This window comes from Bos indicus x Bos taurus, chromosome X (assembly GCF_003369695.1).
Source record: "Bos indicus x Bos taurus breed Angus x Brahman F1 hybrid chromosome X, Bos_hybrid_MaternalHap_v2.0, whole genome shotgun sequence".
Taxonomy (NCBI): Eukaryota; Metazoa; Chordata; class Mammalia; order Artiodactyla; family Bovidae; genus Bos; species Bos indicus x Bos taurus.
The window spans coordinates 128,365,492-128,380,812 of NC_040105.1; the positions used below are offsets into that span (position 1 = coordinate 128,365,492).

At 39.4% G+C, this 15,321-nt stretch overlaps 1 protein-coding gene across 1 annotated transcript in view; it reads left to right on the forward strand.

Annotated features, from left to right (window-relative positions):
- GPC3 (glypican 3) overlaps positions 1-15,321 on the forward strand; it is a 463,539-nt gene that overhangs the window by 289,962 nt on the left and 158,256 nt on the right. The window contains exon 4 of the mRNA XM_027534191.1: positions 13,239-13,372. Coding sequence (XP_027389992.1) covers positions 13,239-13,372 — 134 coding nt within the window. The remainder of the gene's footprint in view (positions 1-13,238; positions 13,373-15,321) is intronic.

Consider the following 15,321-nt stretch of genomic DNA (forward strand, 5'->3'; position numbering starts at 1 on the left):
CATAGAGCTGTTCATAGTATTCCCTTATTTCCTTTTAATTTATTTTCATTTCTGTTATTAGTAATCTGTGTCCTCTGCTTTTTTCTTAGCCTGACCAGAGGATTATCAATTAAATCAATTTTCACAAAGAACCAGTTTTTGGTTTTATTGATCTTCTCTATTGATTTCCTGTTTCCAGTTTTATTGATTTCTGCTCTAAGTCATATTATTGCTTTTCTTCCGCTTACATGAGATTTAATTTGCTTGTCTCTTTCTAGTTTCTTAAGGTAGAAACATATGATTTTAGAACTTTCTGATTTTTTAATTACATATTTAATGCTATGCATTTCACTCTGAGCACTACTTTTACAGCATCCCACAAATTTTGTTAAGTTGTATTTTCATCTTCTTTTAGTCTTCTTTGACCCAAGTATTATTTGCTGCTGCTGCTGCTAAGTCACTTCAGTCGTGTCCGACTCTGTGCGACCCCATAGACGGCAGCCCACCAGGCTCCCCCATCTCTGGGATTCTCCAGGCAAGAACACTGGAGTGGGTTGCCATTTCCTTCTCCAATGCATGAAAGTGAAAAGTGAAAGTGAAGTCACTCAGTCGTGTCTGACCCTCAGCAACCCCATGGACTGCAGCCTTACAGGCTCCTCCATCCATGGGATTTTCCAGGCAAGAGTACTGGAGTGGGGTGCCATTGCCTTCTCCAAAGTGTTATTTAGAAACATGTTATCTTATCTTCCAGTATTTTGGAATATTCCAGTTATGTTTCTGTTATTGATTTCCAATTCCATTCTTTTGTGGTCAAACAGTAGATATTATATGATTCCTTTGCTTTTAAACATTTTAAGATGTGTTTATAGCCTAGAATGTGGTTCATCTTGGTGAATGTCCCATGTGTGTCTGAGAAGAATGTATATTCTGCTCTTGGTAGATGACATAGTCTATAGATGTCAATTATATCCAGTTGATTGGTAGTGTTGTTAAGTTCCACTATGTCCTTACTGATTTTCTGCCTGCTGGGATTTGTTTATTTCTGAGAGAGGTGTGTTGAAGCCTCTATGATAGTGGATTCATCTATTTTCCCTGGCAGTTCTATCAGTTTTTGCCTCATGTGGCTTAATGTTCTATTGTTATGCACATACATGTTAAGAATTGTTGGAGAATTGACCTCTCTATCACTGTGTAATGCCCTTTTTTATCCCTGATAAATTTTCTTACTTTGAAGTCTGCTCTATCTGAAATCAATATAGCTATGCCTGCTATCTTTTGATTAGTGTTAGCATGGTACATTTTTCTCCACCCACTTACTTTTAATCTCTATGGGTTTTTATATTTAAAGTGGGTTTCTTGTAGACAACATATAGGTAGGTCATGTTTTTGATCTACCCTGAAAATTTCTGTCTTTTAGTTAATTCATGTAGACCACTGACATTCAAAGTTAATATTTATGTATATATTAATGTCTTGGTCACTGTGTTTTCTATTTGCTGCCCTTGTACATTGTTCTTGGTTTTGTCTTCCACTCTTCTCCCCCTTTTTGTAGTTTTAACTGAGCTTTTTATGTGACTCCATTATTTTCTCCTTTCTTAGTCTATCAATTTTAGTTCTTTTAAGCTTTTTTTATTGGTTGCTCTGGAGTTTGCAATATACATTTACAACTAACCCAGGTTCACATTCAAATAACACTACACCACTTTGCAGGTAGTGTGAATACCTTATAATAACGAAATAATCCCAATTCCTTACTCCCATTTCTTGTATTATTGCTGTCATTCATTTCATTTATATATGCTGCTAAGTCACTTCAGTCGTGTCCGACTCTGTGCAACCCCACAGACGGCAGCCCACGACACTCCCCTGTCCCTGGGATTCTCCAGGCAAGAACACTGGAGTGGGTTGCCATTTCCTTCTCCAATGCATGAAACTGAAAAGTGAAAGTGAAGTCGCTGAGTCTTGTCCGACTCTTAGCGACCCCATGGACTGAAGCCCACCAGGCTCCTCCATCCATGGGATTTTCTAGGCAAAAGTACTGGAGTGGGGTGCCATTGCCTTCTCCAGTTTAAGAGTAAGAAAAGAGGTTTTGTTTTTATTTCGTCTTCGCTTATTCCTTTTTCAGTGCTCTTCCTTCTTTATATAGATCCAAGTTTCTGAGCCATATTATTTTCCATCTCTCTAAAGAACTTCTTTTAACATTTCTTGCAAGGCAGGTCTACCAGCAACAAACTCTTAATTTTTGTTTGTCAGAGAAAGTTTTCATTTCTCCTTCACTTTTGAATGGTAATTTTTCAGATTACTCTCAACTTTCTAGATTGGTGATTTTTTTTCTCTCCACACTTTATTTTTACTCCACTCTCTTTTTGCTTGCGTGGTTCCTAAAGAAATGTCAGCTATAATTATTATCTTTGTTTCTCTATAAGTAGGATATTTCCTCCATCCCAGATTTCTTTCAGGAATTTTTCTTCATCTTTGATTTTCTGTATTTTGAAAATTGTATGCCTATGTGTGGGGTGTTTTTTTTGGGGGGGAGTGCATTTAACCTGCTAGATGTTCTCCAAGCTTTCTGTATCTATGATTTGGTGTCTAACATTAATTTAGAGAAATTCTCAGTCATTACTATTTTAAATATTTCTTCTGTTCTTTCTTCTCCTTCTGATAGTCCCATTATGTATATGTTATACCTTTTGTAGTTGCCCCACAGTTGTTAGATATTCTATTGTTTTTGTCTCTTTTCTCTTTGCTTTTCTGTTTTAGAGCATTCTGTTGACATATCCTCCAGTTAGAGATTCTTTTCTCAGCTGTGTCCAATCTTCTAATAAGCCCATCAAAGGCATACTTCATTTCTGTTAGTAGTTTTCTTTCTTTTTGGCTTTCTTAGAATTTCCATCTCTGTGCTTAACATTGCCAATCTGTTCTTGGGTACTGTTTACTGTATCCATTATTAATAGGTCATAGTTGTTTTAAATTCCCAGTCTGATAATTCCTACATCTTGCTGTCTCTTTAATTTGTGCTTTTTGCCTTTTAGTATGCCTTGTAATTTTCTTCTTGATAGCTGGACATGATCTACTGGTTAAAAGGAACTGCTATAAATAGGCCTGTAATGATATGATAGTAAGATGTAGGGAAGAGGAGGCAGTCTACAGTCTTATATTTAGGTCTTGGACTTTTAATGAGCCTAAGCCTCTGGAGCATAAACCTCCCAACTGTTTCTCAGTTTTTAAAATTCCACCTCCGCTATTAGGTGGGACAGGATGGCTAGAGTGGGCTGGAGTTGGGTATTTCTCTTGCCCAGGTGAGTTAGGTTCTGAAAATACCCTATAGCATTGGGCTTTAGCTAATTGGTTTCTGCTGAGGGCAAGCCTTGTTGAGAAGACCAGAATGCTCTGGTGTATTTCAAAATGATTCCTTTCCCTTTCTCCATGCTGGAAGCATGAGGAATTTTTTTCTCAGACATTTACTATGGGAAGCTGGTCAAACTCCTGAAGGTAAAATTCACATTGTTGGGGTGCCTTTATGGCTAGGTATCTCTGGAGAGTTTAACTTTCAAAGTTGTCTTTGTTGAGCCTCTAGCAGTTTGCCAGTTAGTTTGATTTCCTACTCCAGCCCTGGGTTCCCAAGGCAGTTTCTGCTCCTAAGTCTGTGCTTTGTAAGCCCTTACTCCCTCTATTCGCTATCTGTTTCTCTCATCTTGGTAGTAGTGGTTTACCAGCTCTCCCCTCCTCTCTTATAGATCTGGAAAGAGTTGAATTTTCAGTCTGTTTAGCTTCTTACTTGTTTTTTAGATGGAGTGGCAACTTCCAAACTCCTTACATGTGGAACTGGGAGCCCTGATAATGCAAATTTTATCATTGGTTACAAACTGTCAATTGTTTTCTTTAAAGTAACCGGCTTATTTTGTTCCTTTCCAAGGGTGAACATTTACTCAAATTTTTACTGTTTCTTCAAGTGCAGTAAGTGAAATTGGCTTTTTAAAAACCGGAAGTGCTTAGCAGTGGGAAGTACAGTGACTACTATTAAGAATTTGGTGTCTCTAACCCGACTCATGCTAAGCTGCCAGCAGTTTTACCTCCTATATCTTTTGCATCATCAATGTAAATGCCCTCATAGTTTTTTGAAGGTAAATCATGAATTTCAACATTATTCAACACAGTATTTCCACACTGCTCATGTTTTCCCCCCAAATTCTCATAGATCTTCGATGATTAGTTATACTGGATGGATATAAGCAAAATAGCAGGTCCAGCTCATGAGTGTAGACTTGTCCATTTGAAAGGCAAAAACTCAATTCTGTTGAGGAGGTATAACTCCATCTTTATGTTTGCAGCTAAATCTTTAATTTGGTGAGTTACCTTCTTTCATTGGAAGGTGGTGTGATTTTTTTTTTTCCTATTGAGTCTTCATCCTGTAGACATTGAGCAAATATCAGTCCTTCCGTGTTTATTCGTTTCTTCACCCCATGTGTAACTCTCCAGCTACTGTAATATAACAGCTTACCCTAAACTATGCTTCAGTTGTTTTTCCATTTCTATTTTGAAAAGCTCTAACAAATTTTGACTTTTAAAGAACTCATAACTTCTTTTAAATATTTAACTCCTTTTTTTTACTCCTTTTTCTTTAAACTGAATGATTTTCAAGATGACTACAACTTAGCTCACACTACAGTCCTATTCTGAAATGTTGAATCATACACCCTATGATGAATTATTAATGTATATAAGGCCAAAGGAATGAGGTTTTGTTGTATTTTTGTTTATAGTTAATCTTAATACTTTTTCAAAAAATGTTTATTATTGCAAATAAGACTACAAACTGTAGTTACTTCCTGTGTTTTCACATAGACACAAAGCTTCCGGATTTTACAATTAAATGATAATGAAGTTACAAAAATTATAGTAGGCATAACCTAAGTAAATAGCCAATGAGAGCACTAAGGACTGAGAATAAACTAACCTCTGAAATAAAATATATTTGTGCCCTAAACGTGCTATCTAGACCCACATATTCCAGAGCAATGATGTCATTATACAACATGACGTCTCTGGAAAATTATTCAATGTATTTGTGAGGGACTAGACCAAGTTAAGTCTTAGTACTATTATGATAATAGATTTGACCTCTAGGACTTCCTGAGAGGGTCTCAGAGAACTGCTGTTAAGGGAATGAATTTGCTGCTGTTGTTCAGTCACTCAGTCGTGTCTGATGCTTTGCAACCCCATGGACTGTAGCATGTCAGGTTCCTCTGAATTGAAAGAGGTCAAAACTGGAGGTTGGAAGGCCAATTAAGAGGATGCTGGGCTCATCTATGTACTGGTGGTTTTCCAACTTGAAGTGTATCAAAATCCCCTGGAGGATGGCCACACCCTACTCCCAGGGTTTTTGATTCAATAGGTTTAAGGTCAGGCCTTAAAATTTGCATTTGTAATGAGTTCCCAGGTGATACTGATGCTGCTTGTTTTGGAGCCACACTTTGATAACCACTGCGCAAGGACCTTTGGAGAAGGCAATGGCACGCCACTCCAGTACTCTTGCCTGGAAAATCCCATGGACGGAGGAGCCTGGTGGGCTGCAGTCCATGGGGTCGCTAAGAGTCGGACATGACTGAGCGACTTCACTTTCAGTTTTCAGTTTCATGCACTGGAGAAGGAAATGGCAACCCACTCCAGTGTTCTTGCCTGGAGAATCCCGGGGACTGGGGAGCCTGGTGGGCTGCTGTCTATGGGGTTGCACAGAGTCGGACACGACTGAAGTGACTTAGCAGCAGCCCAAGGACCTTGCTGCTCATCCCAGACCTCACCCCAGATATACTGTGTGTGTTCAAATCTTAACTGTGTAGGATCCCAGGTGATTTGTATACATATCCAAGTTTGAGAAGCACTGCTCTAAGATGCAGTTTCAGTTCAGTTCAGTCTCTCAGTCATGTCCGATTCTTTGTGACCCCATGGACTGCATCACGCCAGGCCTCCCTGTCCATCACCAACTCCCAGAGCTCACTTAAATTCATGTCCATTGAGTTGGTGGTGCCATCCAACCATCTCATCCTCTGTCGTCCCCTTCTCCTTCCTCTTCAATCTTTCCCAGCATTAGAGTCTTTCCCAATGAGTCAGTTCTTCGGTTCAGGTGGCCAAAGTATTGGAGTTTCTTGAGGCAGTTTATGGTATCCTAAAAGCTGAGTATAGAGAAAAGCCCAGAAGTTTAAAAGTTATATAAGAGAAAAAAATAAGACTTAGTGGCTGGACATAGAGAAGTCAGGGAAAGGGAGAATTCACCAGAAATGCTTTCATTTCTTCTGGCTTGAGCAATTGTGAGTAGGTGATTGATTCCTGTTCGCTGGGACAGGGAGCACAAGCAGATGAGTATACTTGGAAGAGTGTGTTTGAATTCAGTATTGAGTTTATTGACTGCATGGAGTTCTCTTTTAGCCCCCACAATATTGGCCATATGTGATTAAACAATAAAGTCCTAGGCTCCTGGTGCTGGGAAGGGATTGGTATTACATAAACTTTAGGCACACATGCACAGTTCTGTTTCTTCTCAGAATCCACTTATGACAGTTATAAATTACTAAAAATAAAAGTCTCTTCCACAAAATGAGTTTTTAAAACCTGTCTCGCCTCCTCACAGCATTCATTCCCATGGACACAAGTAAACAAGTTAGAGACACAGAGTAACTGGCGAAGATCATGTAGCACCCATCAATAATTGGAACCCTGAAGAACAGAATGGGATATCCCAGGTGTCCCAGCGCAAAACAGATCAGACTGTGATGCATGAACAATGTGGGCAGACTCAGTATGGCTCCCTTTCAGAGTGGGGATCCAGTCTCACCAAACAGTTTCACTAGTTCCCCAAAGTCCCCCTTTTAAAGAATTCCTCCAAATATTACTTATAGGTAGCTATGTACCTGACCAGCTAGGCCAGGATTCTAATTCACAAAGAGGGCTGCCAAAGGTAAGCAGTTCTGCCTTATGGAATGAATGAGTCAGTTTTCTGTCTGGATGTGGGAGACATTTCACTTTCATCCATTATTTTATTTGATCTTCACACTACTGCCAGGTACAGCAGGCATTATTATCTTCAGTTTACAGACGAGGAAGCCGAGTTTGAAGGTTATTAAAGGACTCTTCTACAGTTATTGAAATGGTAGGAGGATGTACTGGGACTGGAACCCAGGTCTCCTGACTCCAAATTGCGTGCTCTTTTTACTGTAAGTGATACAGTTCAACTAAACATCAGACTGATCTATAGGACATTAGTTCCGTTTTTTAAAACTCCAGCTTATTTAAAGAGCTGACTTGAATGAAATGTTCAAACAGTGTCACCTGATTTTTAAAAATAGCTTGATTCAGAATACATTACAGATTATTACTGAACTTTTATTTTAATTGTCAAGCAATTAATGATGAGTCACAGCAAATCTGTGGGAGCATAAAATGCTCACATTGTCCCCAGGTCTGTTCATTATCCTCTGTGCTCTCTATCCTGATCAATCAATAGTTAATTAATAATGATGTGCTTCCCAAAGTACAAGGTTATAAATTAATTTAATACTCATATGCATATATTCTGTAGGAAAAATGAGTGGAAACTGCCTGCCATGCCCATCTCATTGTAAGAAAATGTATGTAATGATTACAAGCATATAATAAGAATGGTTGGCCCAGCCAAATGTTTGTTCATTTCTGTTAATCAGTATTCATTTGAGCTACTTCCATGCAGTTCATGGAAGCAGTGCAATCAGTTGAGTAGTGTGGCAGATTTAAATCAGTAATAAAAGCCCTGGGGAAATTAACAAGACAAAACATTAACCACAGACTAAACATTAACATATATTAGCATTTTTATGATACCTGTAGAATTGTTAAATGGGCATGGTTGCTACTGTTTAAAAGTTTATGTTGTATATCACATAATTTCAATGTATATTTTGTTTTAAAACTTTAAGATTTAATTAAGTGAAATTGAACAATGATATGATAGACAATTGAACAAAATGAACTTCAGTTCATTCTTTTCATTTAACTGGAACCTTACGGCCTTTTCACACTACCCTCTCCCCAGCCCCAGGCATGGGGGGAAAATCCATGGCAAGGTTCCCTAAAACAAAGACCACACATAATATTCCACCAGAGTGGACTGCAGGGTCAGAATCAATATTAAATTGTATAACTATATAGGATATTTTATTTTTAATTCTTCAGGATTCTACTACATCCATCGACAATGGAAGACTAAATTTATATGAATTATTTAGCAACATTGCTCAGAGAAACACTCCTTGCGACCACAGTCATCAGCTGGATTCTAGCAGAGTAGTTATTCTGTCATTAAATAAAACTGAAAAGGTCCCCTAGAGGTCCTCAAGTCTTGGTGGCCTCAGGCACAGCTCTTGAGAGGAAAGGAGCTGTACTGCTCACAGGAGAAGTCAGTGGGATATCCATCTTACCAATTAGAAGCGGTCAGATTGCTGAGGGCAGTATGTGTCGTCGCCGGCTCAGCTCGCGCCACTGCCTTAGTGATGGGAACTTTTCTCTCTTCACTTCTGCTGCTTCCTCTCCTTCCTCCTCTTCCCCCTTCCCTCCTGCTCTTCCTTCTGTTATGGACCATGTAAGTTAAAGCACACACACACACCCACCCGCCCGCCCGCCACCCCACCCCCCTTAGCTGCTTTTTAAGAAAGAGAATGTAAAGTCATACACCTGATGTTTAAATCGAGAGCAGTTAGGGCTAGTTAAGAGTAGGGGAGAGGCAGAGATACTCATTAATGTAGGCCAGTATAGCTAAAAGCTTAAACCTCTTGAATTCTTGTAGCCATAGGATTAACCTGGAATTTCCATTTGGGGAGAAACTGTAAAGGATATACTCAAGCCAGATACCAGAACAGACCTGGCAGGATCCAGGGATATCCTGCAGGCAGTAAGCAGCAGGCTAGACCTACTTGAGAACCACGTTCCCACATCCAACAGAACTTGACATTCAGTGCTTTGGTATGGTTATGAAATGAATCTTGTCTGGCAGGTCAGAGAGTTTAAATCATTCCATGAGCAATACTTTCTGAAACTTTGGTCAAAATTGGGTATCACTTTTCTGTTGATCTTTAAGAATGAGCCCTTCTTTGAAGTATAGTTTTAGAGGTTTCATAATCATTATCTTTCTGCAGTTATGGGTGGGATGTCCACATAACTATGGAACCAGGCCACACCAAGCCTCAGAGTCAATCCTTTTGATAGAAATCCATGGCATGGGGGGGGGAAAGCAAAAACAAAACCATAGGTTTTAAAGTCAGACAGATCTGGCTTCTAGTCCCCGGCTCTGCCATTTACTAGGCATTTGACTCTGTTTTAGTTGCTTAACTTTTGTGAGCCTCAGTTTCCTTATCTTTTAAGATAGGGTCAATAATACCTGTACTATATGCCTCGGAGCACTGTGGTAGGACTCACTGGATACAATAGGGAATGGGTGGAGAGGTTTCCTGTGAGGCACCAGGCTGGAGAGAGAGATTATGTTACAAATGCAAGGCATTGATGTTGATGAGAAGCTTACAACAGACCCTCTTTCTCTGCTCAGCCATCTGGAGGGAAAGATCAAGTCTGAGTTTTTTGTCACCTGAGAGTTCCTAGAACCAACAATGAATGGGTGCCTGAGAATGAATTTAATCAGTAGAGTATCTGCATTTCTTGACATGTTGATTATGGGGTGTATGTGTGAATTGCATCAAACCCAAATGCTTGGCATAGTTTCAAAATCTTCGGTAAAGTACTCTACTGGGAAAGGAATCCCCACATTCTCAAAGGAGCCCAGAATAAAATATGGCACTTCAAATACCACACCTTCCTCTTTTGAGACTAGAGTTAAAGGTGGATTGGAACTATGGGAGGTCAAAAGGAAGTCCTTCCGTCAGTGACAGGTGGAAGTGGGGTTGTAGGCCACACTTCCTGATGTCCAGTCTGCTGTGTTCTTACTTACAAATACCTTGCTGGGCCCAGCAGTGTATATTCTCCAGGTATGTGCAAAGCCAGTGCTTCTGGACTCTGGTTAGAGGGAAAGATCAAGTCTGAGTTTTTTGGTCACCTGAGAGTTCCTAGAACCAACAACGACCTGCTGGCCTGGATATGCTCAGAGGCCCTGGCTTCTTCTAACACTTTGGATCTTATAACACTTCAGAGCACTATTGCTTTCCCTGCCACAGGTTCTGGCACATAAATAAAGGCACCATTAGGAATCACAGTTCATGGAGAACAAAAAGGTTTTATATTCCCGGTCTACTGATAGAGACACCTTCGTATCCAATAAATTCACTCCAACTAAGTAGATTTAAAGGTAGTGGTATCCTTGACTAGGTACATTAGTCAGTGAGAAGAAATTGGACTGCACTTTTTATTTAAGAGTCTAAAACTCCTGGGCAGGATACTGATTTCTCAAATGCCACTTGGGAGGCTGACTTCTTTAGCAAGTGCAGCTATAGAGTAAGAGCCAGGTCTCTCAGCATAGCCTGAGGTTTCCCAAGTAGGGAGCTGAAAGGACCTCTTTAATGTGAATACCGCATCTCTTTGTAAATTATGTTTTCTTTTTATGTCTACTTCTCAAAATAAGCTCATAATATTCACCTACAGCTCACACAGTGTGGAGGAGAAAGATGTGGAGAGAAGGGCCCAAAGGGGGGTCTACATTTGACAAACGCTTTGTATATGAGAAGAATTTGCTTCATGGTAGATTTGTGGAAGAAAATACAGCCTGTCTGATAAGATGTGGCAGATTTCAGATGGGGCAGTGGGGGTGTTGGCAGGATACCATTGTTTGCCCCTTACCCCACACAGAGCCTTGGGAAGTCGGCTTGATAATGCCACATTGGGTGGCTTGGGAAGAAAGGTCAGACTGCAGGCTTGCTACATTCTCATTTGTTCTTAACCTTCCTACTTCTGCTTCAGCTGCCCCCCTTTCCAGTAGATTTGGAGGGACTCAAAACTTTAAAGTCTTGCTGGGGTCCAATTAGTATTCACTGATACAAAGGGCAGACTTTCAATGGCGAGGGAGATTTTGCAGCTGTGGGTTGCGAGTAGGCAAGTTACTGTGCAAGATGTGTGAAAGATTGTGATTTTGGTGCTGGATTTGAAGCAGGTGTCGATGAAGAAAGTGTGTCCTGTGCTCCTGAATGTGATGATTAGAATACTTGAATCTCTCTGAAATAAACTCTAACATTGATATGTGTTCACAGAGTCATAAATAGATATTTATGGAAGGAAAATCAAGATTTTGTTCCATGAACGGTCATCTGCAGTTTAACAAAGAAATGCCTATGTGTCTAAGGACATAATTTTATGATGCACAGTCTGCACTCAGTTATTTGTAGCTGCATTATGTAAGTTCTTAAAATTTAACTCCCCAGTGCAGCCAGGCAGCCCCTGCCTAAAGTACCCTACCAGACTGCCACCAAATGGGGCGAATTCAGAGAATACAGACTCTTCATTTGAAGTTAATTAGCCCAAGTCAAGTGGCATTACATAAACACATCTGAAAAATTCAGTATCATACATTCCAAAGCCAAATGGAGTGTTTTAAAATGTCTGCAACTTTTGTTTTATTCTCATTAAGATAAACTATTGAGAAGAGGTGGTCTGAATATCATGCTGTATAGGTGCTGTCTTTCATAAATGGAGGTGATATTACTGCGGATTCTAAATTTTTTTATACTTCAAAAATTCATTTATATATGGATAACTTTCCAAAGCTATACCAGCTACATGCTATTTGTCCCTTTATTAAGAGATTGATAACTTAGTGAATATGATCAGGACCATCTTCAGAAATCCAAAAGCTGGGATTAGCACTCAGAGCCCATGGCCTCTCGGTAGAATGGTATGCCAGATCAGATACTAGGATTTTCCTTCAATTCACTTCAATTATGTCTTTACTAAATGCCTAACCGTGTGTAAAATCCAATGTGAATTCCATGGAGGTATAGAAGTTGACAAAGATATAACCTTTGTCTTCACAAGGTATCTCTAGTATTTTTCCTAAAGTATACAATCTATATTTAAACCTTGTCTATGTTTTTGAGAATGGGGAATTCTTTCTTATCCCCAAACATAGAATGTAAGCAACTGGAAACCAAGCATCATCTTCTTGGAAGGCGATGTTGCATTAGCTTTGAAGTCAGACATGTAGGTTCCAAGGCAGACGGTGAATCCACTGCCTGTTTGTCTCAGGCAAGTCACATCACCTCTCTGAGCCTCAATTTCCTCAGCTGTAAAATGGGAAGTCTGAATCTGATTATGAATTGAAAAGCCCTCTGCCTAATTAAGTGGTGGCGCTAGTGGTGAAGAACCCACCTGCCAATGCAAGAGATGTAAAGAGACGTAGGTTCAGTCCCTGGGTCAGGAAGATCCCCTGGAGAAAGAAACGATACCCCACTCCAGTATTCTTGCCTGGAGAATCCCCTGGACAGAGGAGCCTCATGGGCTCCAGTCCCTAGGGTCGCAAAGACCTGGACATGGCTGAAGCGACTTAGCACACAGTGAGTTGCCTTATTAAAATAACACACAAGGAAACGAAGCATAGCATCTGGCACAAAGGGAAACATATGTTAATATTCATACTTATATAGAAGTTTATTCAGGCTTTTGACTGAAAATGAACAAATAACAAATCTACAAATATTTGCACCAAATCATTTAGATTTGAGATAAGAAAGCTGATGCCATTTTTATCATTGCTCTGAGTATAATAGAGCTAAGCTTTAAATTCTAATGCTGTACACCTGAGATTTATATAATTTTAAAAAGAGCTAGCAAAATGCTCAGAAGAATCGGATCACTTTGTGTGCAGGAGGTTGCTCTTCTATTAACAGACTACTCTGTACATCTCCCACACACCCCTTCACTTCCTACACCAAACCTTCCTAAACTTGAAAGTTTCCATTTGTGAACTTCCTAGGGATAAATATCAAGTGCCATTGAAAGGTATCAGTAGCATAAGTCCTGTGTAGAGGGTCCTTTCTAACGTGTACTTCACTATAGAAATAAGGCATTTTCATCTGAGAAAATCTGTGAATAGACTGCACCCAAAGTGCCCCCCCCGGTCTTCAGCCTTCCTGGTTCTTTGCCTTAAAAGCGTATCACCTTTTTTGACTCCAGTAATAGCTTCGTTCTGCTCTTTAAAAAGAAATTGGGGAAGAAATTGAAGTGCTTTTCAGAATTTGTTTCTACTATCATATCTGTGAAAGTATCATATAATTATATTGCATTTCTTTTTTCAGATTGGCAAGTTATGTGCCCATTCTCAACAACGTCAATATAGATCTGCTTATTATCCTGAAGATCTATTTATTGACAAGAAGGTATTAAAAGTTGCTCGTGTAGAACGTGAAGAAACCTTATCCAGCCGAAGAAGGTGAGAGGGTTTTTTTTTTTTTTCCTTCTAGATTTCAGCATACAATTAGCAATTGTGTTTTAAGATCAAAAACCACTGGAGTGAAGCTTCTTAAATACATGTTATTTAGTTCTTCTGAGTAGAGTATTCAATTAATTAAATTCTATCCTCTGTTAATGTTAAAAGAAAAAAGATATTGTATTATATCCAAGCCATATTTAAATGTAAATTTACCATATGTAAATATCCAGTACAGCAACACAGAGTGGAATAGATTTCCCAAGATCTTTATTGATTAAGCAAAACCTTTTTTATTTATGATCTGGTCTCACAATTCCATGGCTTGGTTTGTGTCTTTCCCAATTCCCAGACATTGAGTCTGGGGTGAGTTCACCAAAGAGAAACTGGCAAGACACTCTGATGTGTACACACCTACAGTGTACACTCTACACACTCTTTTAAGAATGATAAAATGAAGGATTTGGTTTCAGTTCCTTCAGAAGGACAACTGTCCTTCAGACAGTTGAGGGACCAAATTAAAGTTTCTTATTCTTTTCATTCTTCCTTCCCCCATCTGGATTCCCTCCTTCCCTATTATAGTTTCATGCTTACCTATAAAGGATAAAAACTGGATTGGGAAGTTCAGTGCAAATCTTGAAGAACTGATTTCCCCAAAAGGACTGCACCAGTAGCCAACCCTGCCACTGGCTCAGGAATAGCTAGACATGAGTTTAGCCTTGTGATGACTTTGAGAGGATTGGGAGAGATTGGCCTAGAGATGGAAAATTAAGAGATGAAATAAGTAACAGTCTCAGATTTGGACTAAGTTATATTCTTTCATACCCATTTACTACAGGAGATTTTGAAATGGCAACTCTTAAACATATATGATATAGTTTAGAGTGAGAGAGGGCAGTAAGGCCACTTGAGAGACAGTCCTCCAAAGCATTTCAGGAAGTCCCATTGTCTTTGTTGACTTCCAACCTAATACATTTCTAGTTTCCCTAGAGCAGCAGTTTTGAAGTGTGATTTGAGAACTCAGGGAGTCCCAGAAACTCTTTCAGAGGTGTGTAAGATCTTCCTTTTACTAACTACATATCTGTGTGAAGCTGGTTTTTATTCATACACTTCAACCAAAATAATATATGACAACACATTAAATACAGAAACCAATGCCGAAATTTAGCTGTCTCCTGTTCAGCCAGGCAGCGAAGATATTTTGCAAAAACACAAAAGCTTTACTGCTTTTCACACTTTTTTCATTAAAATGTTATTTATGCTAACATATCAAGACTTGTTGGTTTAAAATTAATAATAAATGAAAATTTTTTTCCTGAGTTTTAATTTCTAAAACAGTAGATGTCACTATATATCATGTAAACAAAAGCTCTTCGGGGTCCTCAATAATTCTTAAGAACCTTTTGGGTTGTGTTGGTTATCTGGGGCTATATAAAAAGTGACAACAAAACATAGTTATTTAAAACAACAAACATTTATTATCTCCCAGTTTCTGTCAGGACTTTGGGAGCAGCTTAGCTGGGTGCTCCTTAGTCTCAAAGAAATTTCAGTCAAGGTGTTTCCTGGAGCTGCAGTCCGCTGACAGGTGACGGGAAGCAGGAGGGTCCACCTCCAAGGGGACTCATTTACACGTGGAACAAGTTAGTTGATTGGAAGGAGGCCTCCGTTTCTTACCACACGGACCTTCTGAGTGTCCTTATAACACGACTGCTGACTTCCCCAGAATAAGTGATACACTGTCATTTCTGATGTATTTGATTTGTTAAACACAAGTTACCAGTTCTAGTCCACATGCAAGGGGAGGGAAATTGAGCTCCACCTCTTGAATAGAGGAGTGTCAAAGATTTTGTAAACATATTTTTTATTTTGGCAGTGCCGCAAGGCATGCAGGATCTTAGTTCCCCGAGCAGGGATCAAACCTGCGCTCCCTGCAGTGGAAGTGTGGAGTCCTA